Source organism: Nuphar pumila, chromosome 6 (assembly GCF_984573655.1).
Source record: "Nuphar pumila chromosome 6, dmNupPumi1.hap1.1, whole genome shotgun sequence".
Classification (NCBI taxonomy): domain Eukaryota; kingdom Viridiplantae; phylum Streptophyta; class Magnoliopsida; order Nymphaeales; family Nymphaeaceae; genus Nuphar; species Nuphar pumila.
The window spans coordinates 116,962,554-116,981,176 of record NC_143254.1 but is presented as its reverse complement, the minus strand read 5'-3'; the positions used below and the strand labels follow the sequence as shown (position 1 = coordinate 116,981,176).

Below are 18,623 nucleotides of genomic sequence, written 5' to 3'. Positions count from 1 at the left end.
ATTGTGTGATAAGTGTGAAGGACTCATCTTGTCTTTTGATTTCAACAAGTAAATAAGTTTGAGAGATCATCCACAAATGATACAAAGTGTTTGAATCTAAATATTGACATAGTTGATGCTAGAACCCATAATGAACCAGTTCAAAAGGTGTATGACCATAAAACTGTTCATAGCAAATGAGGTCTTACACTACTTGGCCTTGGTTTCTCACTTACTTTTAGTATTAAGAACTTTTAGATGTTAAAATGTACTCCATATATATATATATATTGATATTACATCAATACCCGATAGGGGTATTTTTGTAATTTCATATAGTTGTTTTAGAAAACAACTATTTTTGTTTTTTGATAAAATGTAATTTCAGTTTTTTATTTTTTTATTTTATTTTTTGTATTTTTTAGGAACCAAAAGGGGCTCCAACCATAGAGTCGTTGGAGCCCCCTTTGGGCACTTCTTTTGAGGCCCTTGGCCTTCCTTTTCCTTCCACTCCCTCTTGTATAAATAGAGGTGAACCCCTTGTATGTTAGCATTCTTGAGAGCTCTTTCAATAAGAGGCTTTTTATATTGTTGCCTTCTTAAAGGCTTGTGCTTGTATTGTCTCTTAGTGGACTTGTGATATTGTCTCTTTTATTCATTGTTGTAAGTGCTTATAAGCACTCTTTATATTTCGGCAATATCTCATTACATGGTATCAGAGCCACTCGATTCTTAAAGGAAAAGTGTAGTTCGTGTGTTTCATATTTTGTGTATCTCTTCTCACTTCTTGGAAACATCATGGAGGCAAAGATCGACCTATCCTTCAAGCTCAATGAAAAGAATTACATAATGTGGGCATCGGCAATGGAAAACAACCTCAAAGGAAAGAAACTTGGGGGTTTTGTCATGGGTACCGTTCCAGAACCTAAACTTATGCTCACGAAGAACGAAGAAGGTCAAGAAAAGACTCTTGAAGGAGATGCTCGCCTCAAGACCATTGAAAATCATAAAAAAGAAGTGGAAGATTGGGAAAGCAATCACGCGAAAATCCTTGCGTGGTTTATGAACAATGTTGAGCTTAAGGTATGTGCTAATATAGCTAAATTTCGTCGGGCCATTGAGGCTTGGTCCTTTATGAAGGGTATGTATACCCAAAAGGATCTTGCAAGAGCGTATTTTTTGCAAGAAAAGATTAGAACCACCAAACAAGGTGATTCTAGCATTCAAGACTATTATAGTGCCCTAAACCCACTATGGGATGAATTGGCTCTTTTAGAGCCAAAATGAGTTTCTATAGAAGATATTGAATTAAGACAAAAACAAATGGAACAAGAACGATTGTTTCAATTTCTTTTTGGGCTACGTCCCGAATTTGAGCAAGTGAGATCCTCACTTCTCCATAGATCTATATTTCTTCCAATTGTGGATGCCATTGCCGAAATCACTCAAGAGGAGACAAGGCTTGGCATGAGTAAACATGTTGATGAAGTGCTTGCCGTATTCAAACCCAGTAACAATGTAAGAACCTATAAACCTCCCCATTTTGGAAAACAAGGAAACTATAATGGAGGAAGAAAAATGATTGTTTTTCATCATTGCTATGAGCTGGGTTACATCAAACCCGCTTGCCCAAAGCTTAATGGAACTTTCAAGCCTAAGGTGGCTTCTCTTGAAGAAACTACCACTAAAGAAGATGAAGGCAAGAATAGTGACCTCAAAGAGGCTCTTGGGCAAATATCTATGGCTCTTCAACAAATTCGTAAAGCTTCTTCCTCCACATCGGGTGCGGCTATTGCTTCTACATCATCACCCGGTACATATTCTTGGATCCTTGACTCCGGAGCCTCTTTTCATATGACCCCCCATGAAAATGCACTTGTTGATGTTTGCACCAATTCAAAGGATTCTTGTGTCTCTACGACCGATGGAACCTTTTTAAAAGTTTCAAGTATTAGATCTTTTAAAGATTCTAAAAAATTTTGTGTTCCAAAAGTAAGAGTTGTTCCCAAACTAAATTTAAACCTTTTTTCGGTCTCCCAAATTGCCGACCATGGATGTAAAATATCTTTCTCATCTAATGGTTGCTTTGTGTAGGATCTCCGGTCCGGGAAGCGGATTGGGCAAGGCCATAGGAAGGAAGACCTCTACTATATGGACCATCTAGACCTTCCCACAAATTATTTTTGTTCTTATGTCTAAGAAAAAAATATGGAAACTTGGCATAAAAGACTTGGTCATCCAAGTTATTACAAAATGTATCTTTTTCCCTTTGGAAACAAATTTTGTAAGGAAAAAGAAATTAGTTGCAAAGATTGTATTTTTGAAAAAATGAAGTCTATTCTGTTTCCAACTAGAACTTTTCTTTCGTCAATACCATTTGAATTGGTGCATTCGGATGTTTGGGGGCCTTCTCCGGTTATGTCAAAAGGGGCTTATTCTTATTATGTTACTTTTATTGATGACTTTACTCGTTATGTTTGGATTTATTTTCTTAGTCATAAGTTGAAAGTATTTACTTTCTTTAAAGATTTTCATAGAAAAATTCAAAATCAATTCCAAAGTAACATATCTACTTTAAGAACCGATTCCGGTGGTGAATATTTATCTCACGAATTTCAAAACTATTTAACCCAAAATGGAATTTGTCATAAAAAATCATGTCCTAGAACCCCTCAACAAAATGGCCTAACGGAAAGGAAACATAGGCACATTGTAGAAACCGCTAGAACATTACTTGTTTCTAGAAATATTCCAAAGAAGTTTTTGGCCGAAGCCGTTCTAACCACAACTTATCTAATCAATAGAATGCCCTATTCTAAATTAAAAAATGCTTCTCCTTATGAAAAACTCTTTAAATTTTCACCCGATTTTAATCGTCTTCGTATTTTTGGTTGCAAATGCTTTGTCCTATTGTATAAAAGAGATAAGTTGTCTCCAAAAGCAATTGAATGCGTTTTTCTAGGATATGGTGAAAATAAAAAAAAGTATAGATGTTACGATTTTAAAAATAATAAACTATATGTTTCAAAAGATGTAACATTTCTAGAAGAAGAGAATGATTTTGATAAAATAGAAGAAACAAATGAAATTGATTACATATTTTCATATGATCTTATTGATGACATACAAAATGATTCCCTTGAAAGCATAGAAGATACATGTGAGGCGTCCAATCTTGATATAATACCCTCAAACGATAATAATGCAAATATGAATGTTTACTCAAGAAGAAATCAAGAAAACCCTATTAGTGCCCTTGAAAAATACTCTCAAATTTCTGAATCTACTGAGGAACCACAAGTTAGACATTCTTCTAGAATATCAATACCCCCAAATAGGTTTGTATCCTATGATTCCTTGACGCCCAACTATCGAGCATGTTTAATAACCCTACATTCTTATTTTGAACCTGCTCACTATAATCAAACTAAATCTATACCACATTGGGTTGAAGCAATGCAAGTTGAACTAAATGTACTAAAAAAGGCCAATACTTGGAAAATAGTTAATCTACCCCACACAAAAAACCTATTGGATGTCGCTGGGTCTTCAAAGTTAAAACTAAAAGCGATGGATCTTTAGAACGATATAAAGCTAGGTTAGTCGCTAAGAGATACTCACAAGAATATAGAATTGATTATGAAGAAACATTCGCTCTCGTAGCTCGAATGACCAGTGTCTGGACTTTAATAGCTGTCACATCAACCAAAAAATGGGCTATTTATCAACTTGATGTAAAAAATGCTTTTTTAAATGCAAGTTTAAGTGAAGAAGTTTACATGGATCCACCACCCGAAATTAATATTGAGCAAGGTCAAACTCTTCGGCTTTTAAAAGCATTGTATGGCCTCAAACAAGCCCCTAAGGCTTGGTATGATTGTTTCAGTGATATCATGATAAAATTAGGATTTCACTCTTGTTATACTGACACTGCTCTTTTTGTTAAAAATGCAGGTACTAGTATCGTTATGTTGTTACTTTATGTTGATGATATGATTATTACTGGGAATAATCAAAATAGTATTGTTGATGTTAAAAATATGTTAAAAAATAATTTTGATATGTCTGATTTAGGTTTTCTTAGATACTTTCTTGGAATTGAAGTTGCATATTCTTCTCGAGCCTATATTTTGTCACATATGAAGCTTGCTGCAGATATATGTTCCAAGTCTGACATTTCTGATGATAAAAAAGTTGAGACTCCCGAGGTTATTAATGCCAAATTACGGTTGGAGGATGGGGTTCTTGTGGAATATCCCACACCCTACAGACAACTCATTAGGTCTCTCACTTACTTAACCATCACCAGACCGGATATCACCCATGCGGTTTACTCAGTTAGTCAATTTCAGCATGCTCCTACAACGGTGCACATGAGTGCTGTTCTCCGAATCATTCGTTACATTCGGAACACCATCAATAGAGGGCTATTTCTATCATCCTCTTCTTCCTTGAATCTTCTTGCTTATACTGATGCAGATTGGGGAGGTAATCTTAATGATCGAGTCTCAATTACTGGTTTTTGTATATTTTTAGGGGACTCTTTGATTGCCTGGCGATGCAAGAAGCAACAAAAAGTTTCACTATCATCTACTGAAGCTGAGTATCGGGCTATGGCAACCACAACAATGGAACTTGTATGGCTTCGCAATTTGTTTAAAGACATGGGGGTTGATATTACCGAAGCTTCAAAACTATGTTGCGACAACAAGAGTGCCATCTATATTGCAAGCAATCATACCTTCCATGAGCGTACCAAACATATCGAAATGGATTGCCACTATGTTCATGACGAATACTTACGAGGAACAATTGCTCTACCGTATGTCACTTTAGAATATCAGTTGGCGGACTTCTTTACTAAAGCTCTTCCGGCTCCCCGCTTCATGTTTCTCCTTGGCAAACTTTTCATCATTTCCCCGTAAAGTTTGAGGGGGGGGTGTTAAAATGTACTATATATATATATATATATATATATATATATATATATATATATATATATATATATATATATATATATATATTACATCAATACCCAATAGGGGTATTTTTGTAATTTCACATAGTTTTAGAAAACAACTATTTTTGTTTTTTGATAAAATGTAATTTCAATTTTTTATTTTTTATTTTCTTTTTTGTATTTTTTAGGAACCAAAATGGGCTCCAACCATAGAGTCGTTGGAGCCCCCAACGGTCACAAATGTGACCGTTGGGGGCTCCCAACGACTCCATGGGAGCCCCCTTTTGGGCACTTCTTTTGAGGCCCTTGGCCTTCCTTTTCCTTCCACTCCCTCTTGTATAAATAGGGGTGAACCCCTTGTATGTTAGCATTCTTGAGAGCTCTCTCTCTTTTCAATAAGAGGTTTTTTATATTGTTGCCTTCTTAAAGGCTTGTGCTTGTATTGTCCCTTAGTGGACTTGTGATATTGTCTCTTTTATTCATTGTTGTAAGTGCTTATAAGCACTCTTTGTATTTCCACAATATCTCATTACATTAGATGCAAAACTTGCACTTTTTTTATAAGGATAGATGCCTTAGTCTCCAATACAATATAATAGACTTAAAAAACTACTGGAGACTAGTAGACTTAAGCCTTGGGATCCATTATGAGTGTATACCTTTTATCCATGTCCATGCCCATGCCCAAAAGATTCCACCCTTCTTCAAGTCCTCAAGACAATTGAGAAGATGAAATGGCACAAAACAACTCATTTTTTGTAAGAAAGTTCACAAGTAACAGATTAATTAAGAAACTTAGGTGTGTGAAGGAACCAGTGCAATGAGAACTTGTGTCCGTTTTAAATGTTCCCTTTCTCTACAAAAAGGAAATTTTAAAGGATTCATTCCCATTAGAAACACAATGACTATTAAATAAAGACTTCTGCCCTATATAATAGTCAGTAGCTTCGAAGTCTATGAGACCTAACAGCTACATGCCGAGTTATGTATGGAAAACATGGAGGAAAGACTAGGTGGCAGATCTCTGTGTTTGAGCTTCTCAATCCTCTTAAGGCAGGGATGACATCTCCATCTACTTCTGCCCTATCTTCATGAGGATGATCAATGGATAAAGCATCGCAAGCTCAATTGAAGGTTGAATATTTTCTCTAGCGTTGACCTCTCTTTGTTTCATCAGTGACAAATAGTAAATCATGTACATAGGCCATAATAGGAGCAATCTATTCATTGCCAGCCCTTGATAGTCAGTCAACTAAAAATAGACAATAATGACCCTCCCTCACAATAAGTACTTAAATCATGTGTCTTCATGTAATATTAATGGTAATATTCCTAGTGATACTAGTTTCTATAGTTGTTAATTCTGCTCTATGTATTTATTCACCTGAATCAGACCCATGTTCAACCAAGTAAACTGATAAATCTTTATGAGTTCGATTGCTTTTCTGTCAAATCCTGCAGATTTAGTTGTTTAACATGGTCATAGCTTGAAACTTATTGTTTTGCATGAAATAAACTCTTATACATGTGTCTTGGTATAAGATTAGTGTTATTTATCCATGCTTTATGACTAAGACATCACATGTTGCATACTCATTCATCAACGATTTTTTGACATGAACTACTTTACATTGTGATTTTTGACTTCGTTGGATGTGCAGCAACGGGCTATGAGTTACTATCCAAAATATTCCGAGGCAAGGATGGTGACGCTAGCTCTCAAGATTTACAAGGGTTGCAAAAAGAAGATACTGTTGCAGCACAAAATGACAAGAAATTGAACTGTTTGACCTTCTTTTTTGAATGGGGAAAGGGAGGACCTGAAGCTAATGATCCAGGTTTGGTTCTATTCTTATATAACTTGTTCATACCACCTCACAAAAATTGTCATTACAGTGCAACCGGTTTCATCCAAACATGTTTTTAAGCCAGGTTTTGGTAAACCTGCATTTACCAAAACCTGGTTTTTGACCAAAACTGGGTTACTCAAAATCCAGGTTTTGGTGCATGTCTGAACCCTTAATACTTGCATTAGATGCACAAAATCACAACTATTACCATGTTAAAAATTGCTTGTTTTTTGATGTAGAAGAGAAGTATATGAAAGAGAAGAAATGATGTTGGCACTGAGTAATCTAGCCATCTATTCATCACCTATGTCACATAGATGCCGGTGCGGATGCAGCAATGCGGCACTTTAAAAAAATTTGGGTGTGGTGACGGTATATATATAATTTTTAACAGTTTTTAGTTAACACTAATCAAACACAAATAATTATCATATCATCAAGTCATCATGCATAAATTCATGCAATAAATCAAATTAACAATATGCAATTGCTATTCCTCGTCAATAAAAAATAACACCACAATTAAATCAACCTAAATATATTATGGCTTCGCTAAGTGAATTAAGAAAATATGAAACAATCAAACAAGTCAAGCAGAAAAGAAGTAAATTATACTAATAAAAGAAGCAAATAATGCATAATTGCATACCAAAATTATATCATACACGATGTATTTGACGATAAGATAATAATCATAATAATTTTTTGCTTCATCATCAAGCTCATCATAAGAAGGAAAAGTAGGCTTAGTTAAGTCATCTTTATTTAACTTCACATAAAATGCTCAAAAAGCATTAATACAATTGGAGGGGGATGACCCTTATTTGTACACATGAATGAGCTCTTGGAATAGAGCTAAGAGAAGCACAAGAGAGTCGTTGGAGCTAGTCCAACGGCTCTAATTGTAGCAGTTGGACTAGCTCCAATGGCTTTCAAACTAGTCAATAATATGTTGACTAGTTTAAGTCTAGTTCAAATGGAACTAGATACTAAAATGAAAAATAAATAAAGAAAAATATATTATATAAATATATATACTACGTGTATATACATTGGTATGTACACATAATATATATATCATATATATAAATAAATAAATAAATATATATATATACACTTTTTAACAGATGTCACCACTATCATGCATGCGGCTCAAGACATGGTTCAGGACAACAAAGAATGAAGCCTCCTTCACATCCAGATCACAGACTCATCTCCCTCTTTGGTTTGGATATGGCTCTGATACAGTTTCAGAACTAAAGAAGATGAGCACAAGAGAGAGGAACCATGGAAAACTTCATTAATTTCAAGAATGAAAGTTACAACAATATATGGGGTCAACCCCTCTACTACACTATAAGACAAAAATGGTTGACTTCTACAACTGAGAAAATATAAGAATACCCCTATAAATAAGGATATATACATAAGGGGTATCACACAGAAAAGTAAAAAAACATATTACACTAACTTTCATGACATCAATAATGAGATTCATGGAGTCTAAAACATAAGTATTGAAGATTTAACTGTCATTCAACAATGGAAGATTACAAGTGAGAGGGTAAAAGAACGTACAAGTGTCTGCATATATATATATATATATATATATATATATATATATATATATATATATATATATATATATATATATATCAACCTCCCATTCAAACCCTTTAGGTTAGGTGATCAATGAGGGTTTCTACGTAGAATAGGTAAAGGAGACATGGCAAAGGAAGAAACTTTGTGAAGAAACCCAGCAAAGTGGTAAGCCTGAACAGGCATATAAAATGATGAACCAGATAAGTACTATTTGTGGCTAAAATGACATTCAACTTTAATATACTTTGTCCTTTCATAAGTGGTGTGTGTGGTATCGTAGATGGCATTCTTATTATCACAAACCAAAGAGGATGGTGAAGCTGTGTGAACTGTGAACTTTGATATTAGAAAAAAATATGCCAAGTAAGCTCAGCAGTAGTAAAGACTATATCATGATATTTTGATTTTCTGATGATAAGATGGCTTACTCTTGCTTCTTGCAATGCCAAGAGATAAGAGAATCTTCCAAGAAAACCTACAGGCAAGTGATAGGTATCCGGTTAATAAGATTTCTTTCCTAATCTTAAATGGGAAGACAACTCAGAAGATGAAATGGAGCACCGCAATTAGCTCAAGCAATTATGTCTAATAGGCTGAACAATGCACAGTAACCTCATGAATAGCAATAGTGGCTGCATGAGCAATGCCAAATTGGGTGATGGTGATAAATATAAGTGCAAAGGATAGGGTCCACCATAATTATTCCATATGGAGCACAGAATTTCTTGGTTAACTATTCAAGACTGAACAATCTTATCACCAGAAAGTCTAGCACTAGCAACCAAGTCTGAAACAAAACCTCATAGGAAAGAGAAGATATTGCCAATGAGAATAAGCATGTTTTTTTTTCTTCTGTTAAGTTATTGATAAATCATATCCTAGTTGTTTGGTATAAAATTCATACTATGCTGTACTCATTTATAATCTCTCTCCATATGTATGTATGTATGTATGAAACCACTTACTATATCCTCAACAACTTTTTTCTACTTGTTTGCAGAGAAAGGTGATGCTATAATAAATTCACAAGCTCCCCACGATAGTACAAAGCGTGAGAACCAGCAAGGAATTGCAGTAGTTGAGAAATCAGGAATGATTCACCTGCAGCACCCTCAACAGATGGCTGTGGCTGCGGAGATGGGTGATGCTATGATAGATTCACAAGTTCCTGAAGATGATACAAAGCATGATAACCAACAAGGAATTCCGTTACTTGACAAATCAGGAAATCTTCATCTGCAGCACCCTCAGCAGATAGTTGTGGCTGCAGACAAAAATGTTGATGAACCAGTAATCAGTAAAGGCGTCTTAGAAAATGGTAGCACAGGCCTCTCTAAATATTCACCAAAGGATCCTGCCAGCATACCTGGTAAGCATCAATCTTGGTTTTATTCCACAATAATACTGAAATTAAAGGTTTTGCCAACTTTTCATAGTATCCCTTAAAAAAAAACGCATAGTATGAATTAATGGAAATATAAACATAAAAACATTATTATTTGTTTTTTGTTGAAGAAAATAATTTAAGGAGGAACATCAATGAAAACCAGCATACTTCAAGGTAGGCTTATGCATCAGTCACATGTGTAATGAAATAAGGAATGGGCCCAAACACAAGCCTCAATAATACACAAGCACAAAAGCCACCAAGGGCTGAGAAGAGTACACTCAAACAATTAAAAATAATTTATTTATTTAATAATAAATCCACAGAAAATGGATGAGAAATAAGGGACAAGAAGTCCCCTATTTATACACATTACAAGGAGTAGAGGAGACCACTAATATGTGAAAATCTCTACAAAAAGAGATTGTGTGTAACACCACAATACAAGAAATACAAAGAGTGCACAAAGGCACAAAGGAGAACACTCACAAGTGCACGAAGGCACGGATACACATGCACAACAGCATGAAACAAAATGAACTTCAATTCATAAGTTCCCAAGAGGGGCTTTACAATATTGCATATGCACTCACAAAAAAGAATATGTTTACAAGGGCCACTAAGGCCTATTTATAATGCAAAAATAAGCCACAGGTGCAGCTCAATATGACTGTTGGAGCTGCACCCAACGGTCACATTTGTGACTGTTGGGGCAGCTCCAACAGCTATATGGAGTTGTCCCTTTCACAAGTCAAAAAGAAAAAAAAGTGTAAAAAGCAAAAGTAAATAAAAAAAGAAAAAGTAAAAATGTTAGCTCAGTAGGGTGGCTGACACCTATTGAGTAAAAGGACTGAAATACCCCTGATGGGTATTTCAATTTACAGTTAAAAGAGACATAATATTTTAACATAATAGCCATTGGGGAGCTCTCAACAGCTTGGCTAGAAATCTGTCCATTGGGAGGCCCCAACGACTATAATGGTCTTTTGACCATTATACCCTTAATGAAAATAAAAATTACGTATGCTGCCATAAAATACATTCTAATAATAAAAGATAATAAATAAATAAATATGTATATATATATATTTTAACACCCCCCTCAAACTCACGGTGACACAATCGAGAGTTTTTCAAGGAGAAAGTGAAAACGAGGAGAGGAAAGAGCCTTAGTGAAAAAGTCTGCTAATTGATACTCAAATGTCACATATGGCAATGTGATGGTCTTCTTAAAAAATTCTTAGTGGCAGCCCATTTCCATGTGCTTGGTTCTTTTATGGAAAGTATGATTGCCTACAATATAGACTATACTTTTGTTATCATAATATAATTTGAGGGTTCTAATATGTGAACTCCCAAGTCTTCCAGCAATTGCTTCAACCACACCAGCTCAGAAATAGTAGTTGTCATAGCATAGTATTATGCTTTTGTAGAGAATAGGGACACCTTTTGTTGTTTTTTGTATTTCCACAATATTAAGGAGTCACCTACAAAGACACTAAAACATGTGGTTGAGCGATGATCATTTACATCCCTCCCCTAATTATAATTTAAATAAGCAATTACTTCCAATGGGAAGGAAGATGATAAAAATAATCCATGATTAATAGTATTCTTATTATAGCTAATAATTCTCGTTGCAACACTCATATATATTGTAGTGAGAGAATGTTGGAATTGATTAACAGAATGTATGGCATGTGCAATATCGGGTCTAGTAATAGAAAAATAGGTTAATGCTCCAATCATTTGTCTATACGGAGTTGGATCCTTCAAAGGTTTTCCATCATCTTTCTTCATTTTTGCATTTATGACCTTCAAAGTATTAACTCTCTTTTCATTAGAAATTCTCGATCGAGCAATTATCTCTAGTGCATTTTTAGTCTGTGACAATAGATAACCACAAGATGAGTATGCTACTTCTATACCAAGAAAATAATGAAGAAAGTCAAGATTTGTTATATCTGTTAAAATATGGATAGTTGTTATATATATATATATATATATATATATGTACATACATAATCTAGGGGTATTTTGGTCTTTTGAACATTGTAAGTAGGTGTCACCCATTAGGGTTTTTTTATGTTATTTAATTTTTGTATTTTATTGTACATTGTTGTGTTGTCAAGGACATTTTTGTCCTTGACAACACAACAATATTATAGCTGTTGGGAAGCTCCCAACGACTAGATTTCTAGCCGTTGGGGAGCCCCCAACAACTATGTCTTGGAGCCTCTCACCCCCCCTTGTGTATAAATATGGGTCTTTGACCCCTCGTATCACTATGAATTTTGTGTGCATTTGATTCTCAATAAATATATTAGTTTTATATTGTGTTCATTTTTCTAAGCCCATAAGTGGCTAGTGTGCTTGTGCTTTTACCTCTTTCTGTGGGTGTGTATTTGCCTCTTTTTTGAGGTGTGTGAAAAGTTTATGATTTCGTTACATGGTATCAGAGCCATTGCTACTTTGATCATGGTAAAGCGTGCTCATGTGGATGTGAGATCGTGGACTCATGGTGCCCAAAAGAATTCCGCCTTCATTTTCTTCTTCTTCCTCTCTATCTTTCTTTCTTTCTCTTCTTGTACCTATGGAGGATGAATGAGAAATGTTTGTCACCATACCCATGAGACTCAATGGTACAAACTATGTGATGTGGGCATCCATAGTGAAACACAAGATTTGGGAAAATGGTCTATGGGGCTTGGTGGATGGATTCGAGAAAGAACCGAAGCTTGTGTTCACCAAGAATGAAAATGGCAAAGAAATTGCACCTCAAGGAGATGAGATGAATAAAACCATTGCCGACTATGAAACGAGATGGAAGAAGTGGAAGATGAGTCATTCCAAAATCATGGGATGACTCATTAATAGTGTTGAAATAAAAAAATATTCTAGCTTATCAAAGTTTGAATTTGCTAGTGATGCTTGGAAATATCTCTAAGATATGTATTATTTAAGAGATGTAGCTCATATATGTAATCTCTAAAAGAAAGAAAGAACCATGACCCAAGGAGATATGAGCATAATAGAATATTACAATGCTTTCCCTCTCTTTTTTGGGATGAATTGGCTCTCTTAGAGCCTAAGTGGCATTGTCCACTTGACATAGAACTCTGAAAAAGGCAAATCAACTCTGAGCATTTTTATCATTTCATAAACGGGCTTAGGCTCAAATTTGAAGGAACCAAATCGGCCTTTCCTCATAGAGGAGGTGTTTCTTCTATAGTAGAAACTTTATAAGAACTAACTATGGAAGAAAATAGATTGAAGAAAACCTCTAACCAAAGATGAGGAATCGATGCTTGCTATGTCAAGACCCGAGAATTATACAAAAGCATATAGGCCTCCTCACTTTGGAAGAGGCCAAAATGACTAGGGAAGGAGCTCCAGTGATTATTGAAGAGCTCAATGACTATGAAAGAAACTCAAGTGACTATGAATACAAGAGAAGTGAAAGATAATATGCCATTTTGTAAAGAACCAGGTATCAAGCTATTTTGTCTTAAAAAGGAGAAATGAAAAGAAAGTGACCTCTATGGGATCATCAAGCGAAAAGAGTAGTATAGACGAAGGTTCCAAGAATGTCTTATTTGTTCAACTCATAGAAATCCTTCAACCACTAATCAAAGTTCAATCTTCCTTGGTAAGAACTCTTGGATTCTTGATTCTGGTGTCTCTTTTCATATGACTCCAAATGAATCCATTCTATCCAAATGTTTAATTAACTCAAATGATTCTTATGTTTAAACCGTTGATGGAACATCTTTAAAATTAAAAGCTTGGGTACTTTGAATTTTTTTTTTAAACATAATAAAAAATTTTATGTCCCAAACATTAGAGTAGTATATGAACTTAACCTAAACCTCTTATTTGTTTCTCATTTACCGACCATGGGTGTGAGGTTACCTTTTCATCTAATGATTGCTTGATACATGATCTTCAATCCAAGAAGTCGATTGGGCGAGGCCATAGAAGAGTATACTACATGGACAACTTGGAACTATCAAATCAAAATTTTTGTAGTTTTGTTGGAAAGAAAAGTATTGAACATTGGCATAAGAGATTAGAACATCCAAGTATGTCAAAAATGTATTTATTCCCTTTTCTTGAAAGTTGTAATGAAAATGATTTGACTTATGAAGATTGTATACTTGAAAAATGAAATCTCTACATTTTGAAAATAGTCAATTTCTATCTAAAGAACCTTTTGAGTTAATACATTCGGATGTATGGGGACCGACATGGGTTATGTCCAAAGGAAGAGTTTCTTATCATGTAATTTTTGTGGATGATTATAGTAGGCACACATGAATTTACTTTCTTAGACTCAAATCCAATGTATTTGAATGTTTTAAAAAATTTCATAGTTAGGTTAAAAATCAATTCAAAACATCTATTAAAATATTTAGATTCGATTCTGGAGGAGAATTTTTATCAAAAGATTTTAAAAGCTTTCTTGATCAACAAGGTATTACTTATCAAAAATCTCACCCTTATACACCACAACAAAAATGGGTTGGCCGAAAGAAAGCATTGACACATTATTGAGATTACTAGGACTCTTCTAATATCCAAAAATGTTCCAAAAAGGTTTTGGGGTGAAGCGTCCCTTACGGTGGTTAATCAATAGAATGCCTTTCACTATTCTTGGAAATACTTCTCCTATTGAAAAACTATTTAAAATTCTTCTCGATTATTCAAAATTAAGAATCTTTGGTTGTAAATGTTTTGTTCTTTCCAACAAAAATGATAAACTTTTTGCTAAGAACATTCTTTGTATTTTTCTAGGATATGCCGAAAACCAAAAAGGATTCAGGTGTTATGATATTGAGAAAGACAAGCTTTATGTTTCAAGAAATGTATCTTTTCTTGAAAAAAATGCTTTTGGAAAAATTGAGTCTAATAAACCATGTGAGTACTCATTTTTGTTTGATCTAATGAATGAGCATAATAATAATAATACTGATGAAAGTAATGATGCTGATGTGAATAGTGATATTCATAATATGCATGAGTGTCAATGGTAACACTCATAATGCTCATGAAGGTGATATGCTTATTGTTGAACCTCACAATGAACTTCAAACATATTCTCGTCATACACAAGGCCCACTTCCATGTGCATTATAAAGGTATACCCAAAGTCAAGACTGATCAATATAGTCTTAAAAGATCTATAAGGATATCCCAAGCACCTAGTAGGTTTGTACCCTACAAGTCTTTTGAACCCCATTATAAGCTTGCCTTATGATCATACATTCTTACATCATCTCTTCCTATAATGAGGCTAAAAATCTATATGAATGGATTAAGGCCATGAATAATGAATTAGAAGCCTTAAAAAATGCCAAAACTTGGGAGATTCAATCATTACCTATAGGAAAGAAAACCGTAGGATGTAGAGGAGTCTATAAAGTTAAAACCAAAAGTGCTGGAACACTAGAAATGTACAAAACTAGACTAGTTGCTAAAGGGTATAATTAAGAATATAAAATAGATTATGAGGAAAACTTTGCCCCAGTAATTAGGATGACCACAGTTCGAACTCTCATCACCAACATCTATTAAAAAATAACCTATCTTTTAAATGGATGTTAAAAATGCTTTTTTAAATTAACCCTTAATAAAGAAGTCTATATAGAACCTCCACTCGGGTTAGGTTTGGCACATGGAAAAACCCTTCGATTACGAAAAGATTTATATGGTCTAAAATAAGCTCTTAAGGCTTGATATGATCGTTTTAGTGATGTGATAGTTCAACTAAGATTTAGATCTTGTTATATTGATACTGTCTTGTTTGTTAAGTCCTCTGATGCAGGTATAATTATCTTACTCCTCTATGTGGACGATATGATTATCATAGGAGGTAATAAACAAGAAGTTAGTCATATCAAGGATATTCTCAAAAAGAACTTTGATATGACAAATCTTGGGTTTCTTCGATATTTTCTTGGGATAAAAGTTGCTTACTCACCCCGAGGGTATTTTTTGTCTTAGACTAAGTATGCAATCAAGATAGTTGAAAGGTGAGGCCTTACGAATTTAAAGAGAGTGGATATGCCAGAGGTCAATGCAAAAATGAGGACAAATGACGGAGAACCTTTGAAAGATCCAACTCCATATCGCCAAATGATTGACGCTTTATCTTACCTTTACATTACTCGTCCTAATATTGCTCATGTTATTAATACTATTAGTCAATTCCAACATTCTTCCACTATAATACATATGAGTATTGTAATGATAATAGTTAGATATGTTAAAAATATTATTAATCATAGTGTATTTTTGTCATCCTTATCCTCATTAGATGTTATTTCATGTAATGACTTTGATTGGGAAGGAGATGTAAATGATCATCGTTCAACCACTGGTTTTTATGTTTTTGTAGGTGATTCCTTGATATCTTGAAGGTGCAAGAAACAACAAAAGGTGTCCCTATCTTCCACAAAAGTTGAATATCGTGTCATGGCCACTACGACTTCTAAATTGGTGTAGTCGCGACCATTACTCGAAGATTTGGGGGTTTTCATATCTGCGCCCTTATGCTGTGATAACAAGATCATTGTTTATAGCGCAAACAATCATACATTTCATGAACGAACAAATCATATCAAAATGGATTGCCATTATGTCCGTGAAGAATTCTTAAAGAAGACCATCACTTTACCATATGTGTCATCTAAGTATCAATTGGTGGACTTCTTAACTAAGGCACTACCATCTTCCAGATTTCACTTTCTTCTTGGCAAACTCTCGGTTGTCGTTTCGTGAGTTTAAGGGAGGGGGTGTTAAAATATGGATAGTTGTTATTATATATATATATTTTTGTATGTATATACACAATATAGGGGTATGTTGGTCTTTTAACTATTATAAGTAGGTGTCGCCCATTAGGTTTTTTTTATGTTATTTAATTTTTGTATTTTATTGTACATTGTTGTGTTGTCAAGGGCATTTTTGTCCTTGAAAACACAACAATATTATAGTTGTTGGGAAGCTCCCAACGACTAGATCTCTAGCCATTGGGGTGCCCCCAACAACTATGTCTTGGAGTCTCTCACTCCTCCTTGTGCATAAATATGGGTCTTTGACCCCTTGTACATTATGCATTTTGTGTGCATTTGTTTCTCAATAAAGACATTATTTTTATATTGTGTGTTCATTTCTCTAAGCCCATAAGTGGCTAGTGTGCTTGTGCTTTTACCCCTTTGTGTGGGTGTGTATTTGCCTCTTGCTTGAGGTGTATGAAAAGTTCGTAATTTCGTTACAATATCAAAATTAGCTTTAGGGATATCCTTAACATGATAAACTCCCTGCTTGTCTCCACCTGTGGTGATCATGTCATCAACATAAAGTAGTAAAATCACCATACCTGCATCAGAGTACTTAACAAACAGGGTTGTGTCAGTATTGTTAAAATATGTATATATATATATATACATATACTTATATATATATATATACATTCGTATATATATAAGTATATATATATACATATATGTATATATATATACAGTTTCCTTTTTAGTGAAATACCCGATAGGGGTATTCTTGTAAAACCATAATGTATTTTTTCCTTTTTACTTTTTTCATTTTTCTCTTTTTCTTTTTTACTTTTTTCTTTTTTAGTTTTCTCCTTTTTGTAAGTCCACAAGGGCCCCACACTTGTAGTCGTTGGGGCCCCAACGGTCAGATTCTGACCGTTGGGGCTCCCAACGACTACAAGGGAGCCCCCTTGTGGTCCCTTCTTTGAGTCTCCCTCCTCTATAAATAGAGGAGGTATTCTCCTCTTGTAAGCATGGGGTTTTCACCCTTCTCTTCCTTTCTTCAATAAATCCAACTTATGACTTTAAGTCATTTTCTACTTTTGAGAGTTTTGTGTGTGCACTTATAGTGTTTGTGTTCTTGGTTCTTAAGGTCACTCTTAAAGAGTGCTTTTTACTCCATTGGAGCTTCCGCCTTTTTCCATTACAAGTATAATATGATTTAAAATCCAATTGAATCATTACACTGCTAAAATGATCATACCAAGTCTTAGGGGCTTGTTTCAAGCCATACAAGGCTTTGCGCAATTTAAGGACCTTTCTATGTACCAACTCTAATCTTGGAGGAAGTTCCATATAAACTTCTTCTTTAAGATTTGTGTTGAGAAAGACATTTTTTGAATCCATTTAGTAAAGAGATCATTTCTTAATTGATGCTATGGCTATAAGTGTTCTAATAATGGTCATCCTAACTACTAGAGCTAAGGGTTTTTCATAATCATCCTATATTTTTAACTATATCTTTTGGCTACTAACCTAACTTTATATCTTTTCAATGATCCATTACATTTGGTTTTAACTTTGATAACTCATCTACATTCTGTAGATTTATTTCCTAAGGGTAATGATTAAACCTCTCAAGTTTTAGCCCTTTCTAGGGATTCTAGTTCGTTGTTCATAGCTTCAATCCATCCACGATGATTTTTAACTTCACTAAAAGAAGATGGTTTTACATATGAGTGAATGACCATGATGCATGCTCTATATTTAGTAACGATGTCAACAAGTCGGGTTTGGTTTTTGGTTCGGACTCAGGTAGAACCAAATTTGGCCTCAATTTTCAGGTATGGTATCGGGTCTGGACCTGGGTCTAATCAGACCCACCATAATAGAAACTACATGAGCCAGACTCGGGTTATACTCAGTAAAATAATATTTTTTATCCTTTTTACATTGAAAAGTTGCAGGTCTTAATCGAAACTTGGGTCGGGCCTGGGTCTAGTATAAAATTTCACAAACTATACACGGATCCATGTATTAATTGGACCTTTGGGTCGAGACTCGGGTCTTCT

The 18,623-nt window shown here is 34.6% G+C and overlaps 1 protein-coding gene across 3 annotated transcripts in view; it reads left to right on the top strand.

Annotated features, from left to right (window-relative positions):
• The window catches only part of LOC149835855 (membrane protein of ER body-like protein), a 44,060-nt gene that overhangs the window by 13,434 nt on the left and 12,003 nt on the right, over positions 1 to 18,623 (top strand). For all 3 annotated transcript variants that reach the window (XR_016432373.1, XM_090008793.1, XM_090008791.1), the window contains 2 exons: positions 6,601 to 6,777; positions 9,392 to 9,760. Coding sequence is in view for 2 of the 3 variants with exons in the window: in XM_090008793.1 (XP_089864919.1) it covers positions 6,601 to 6,777; positions 9,392 to 9,760 (546 nt within the window). In the remaining variant the exon portion in view is untranslated. The remainder of the gene's footprint in view (positions 1 to 6,600; positions 6,778 to 9,391; positions 9,761 to 18,623) is intronic.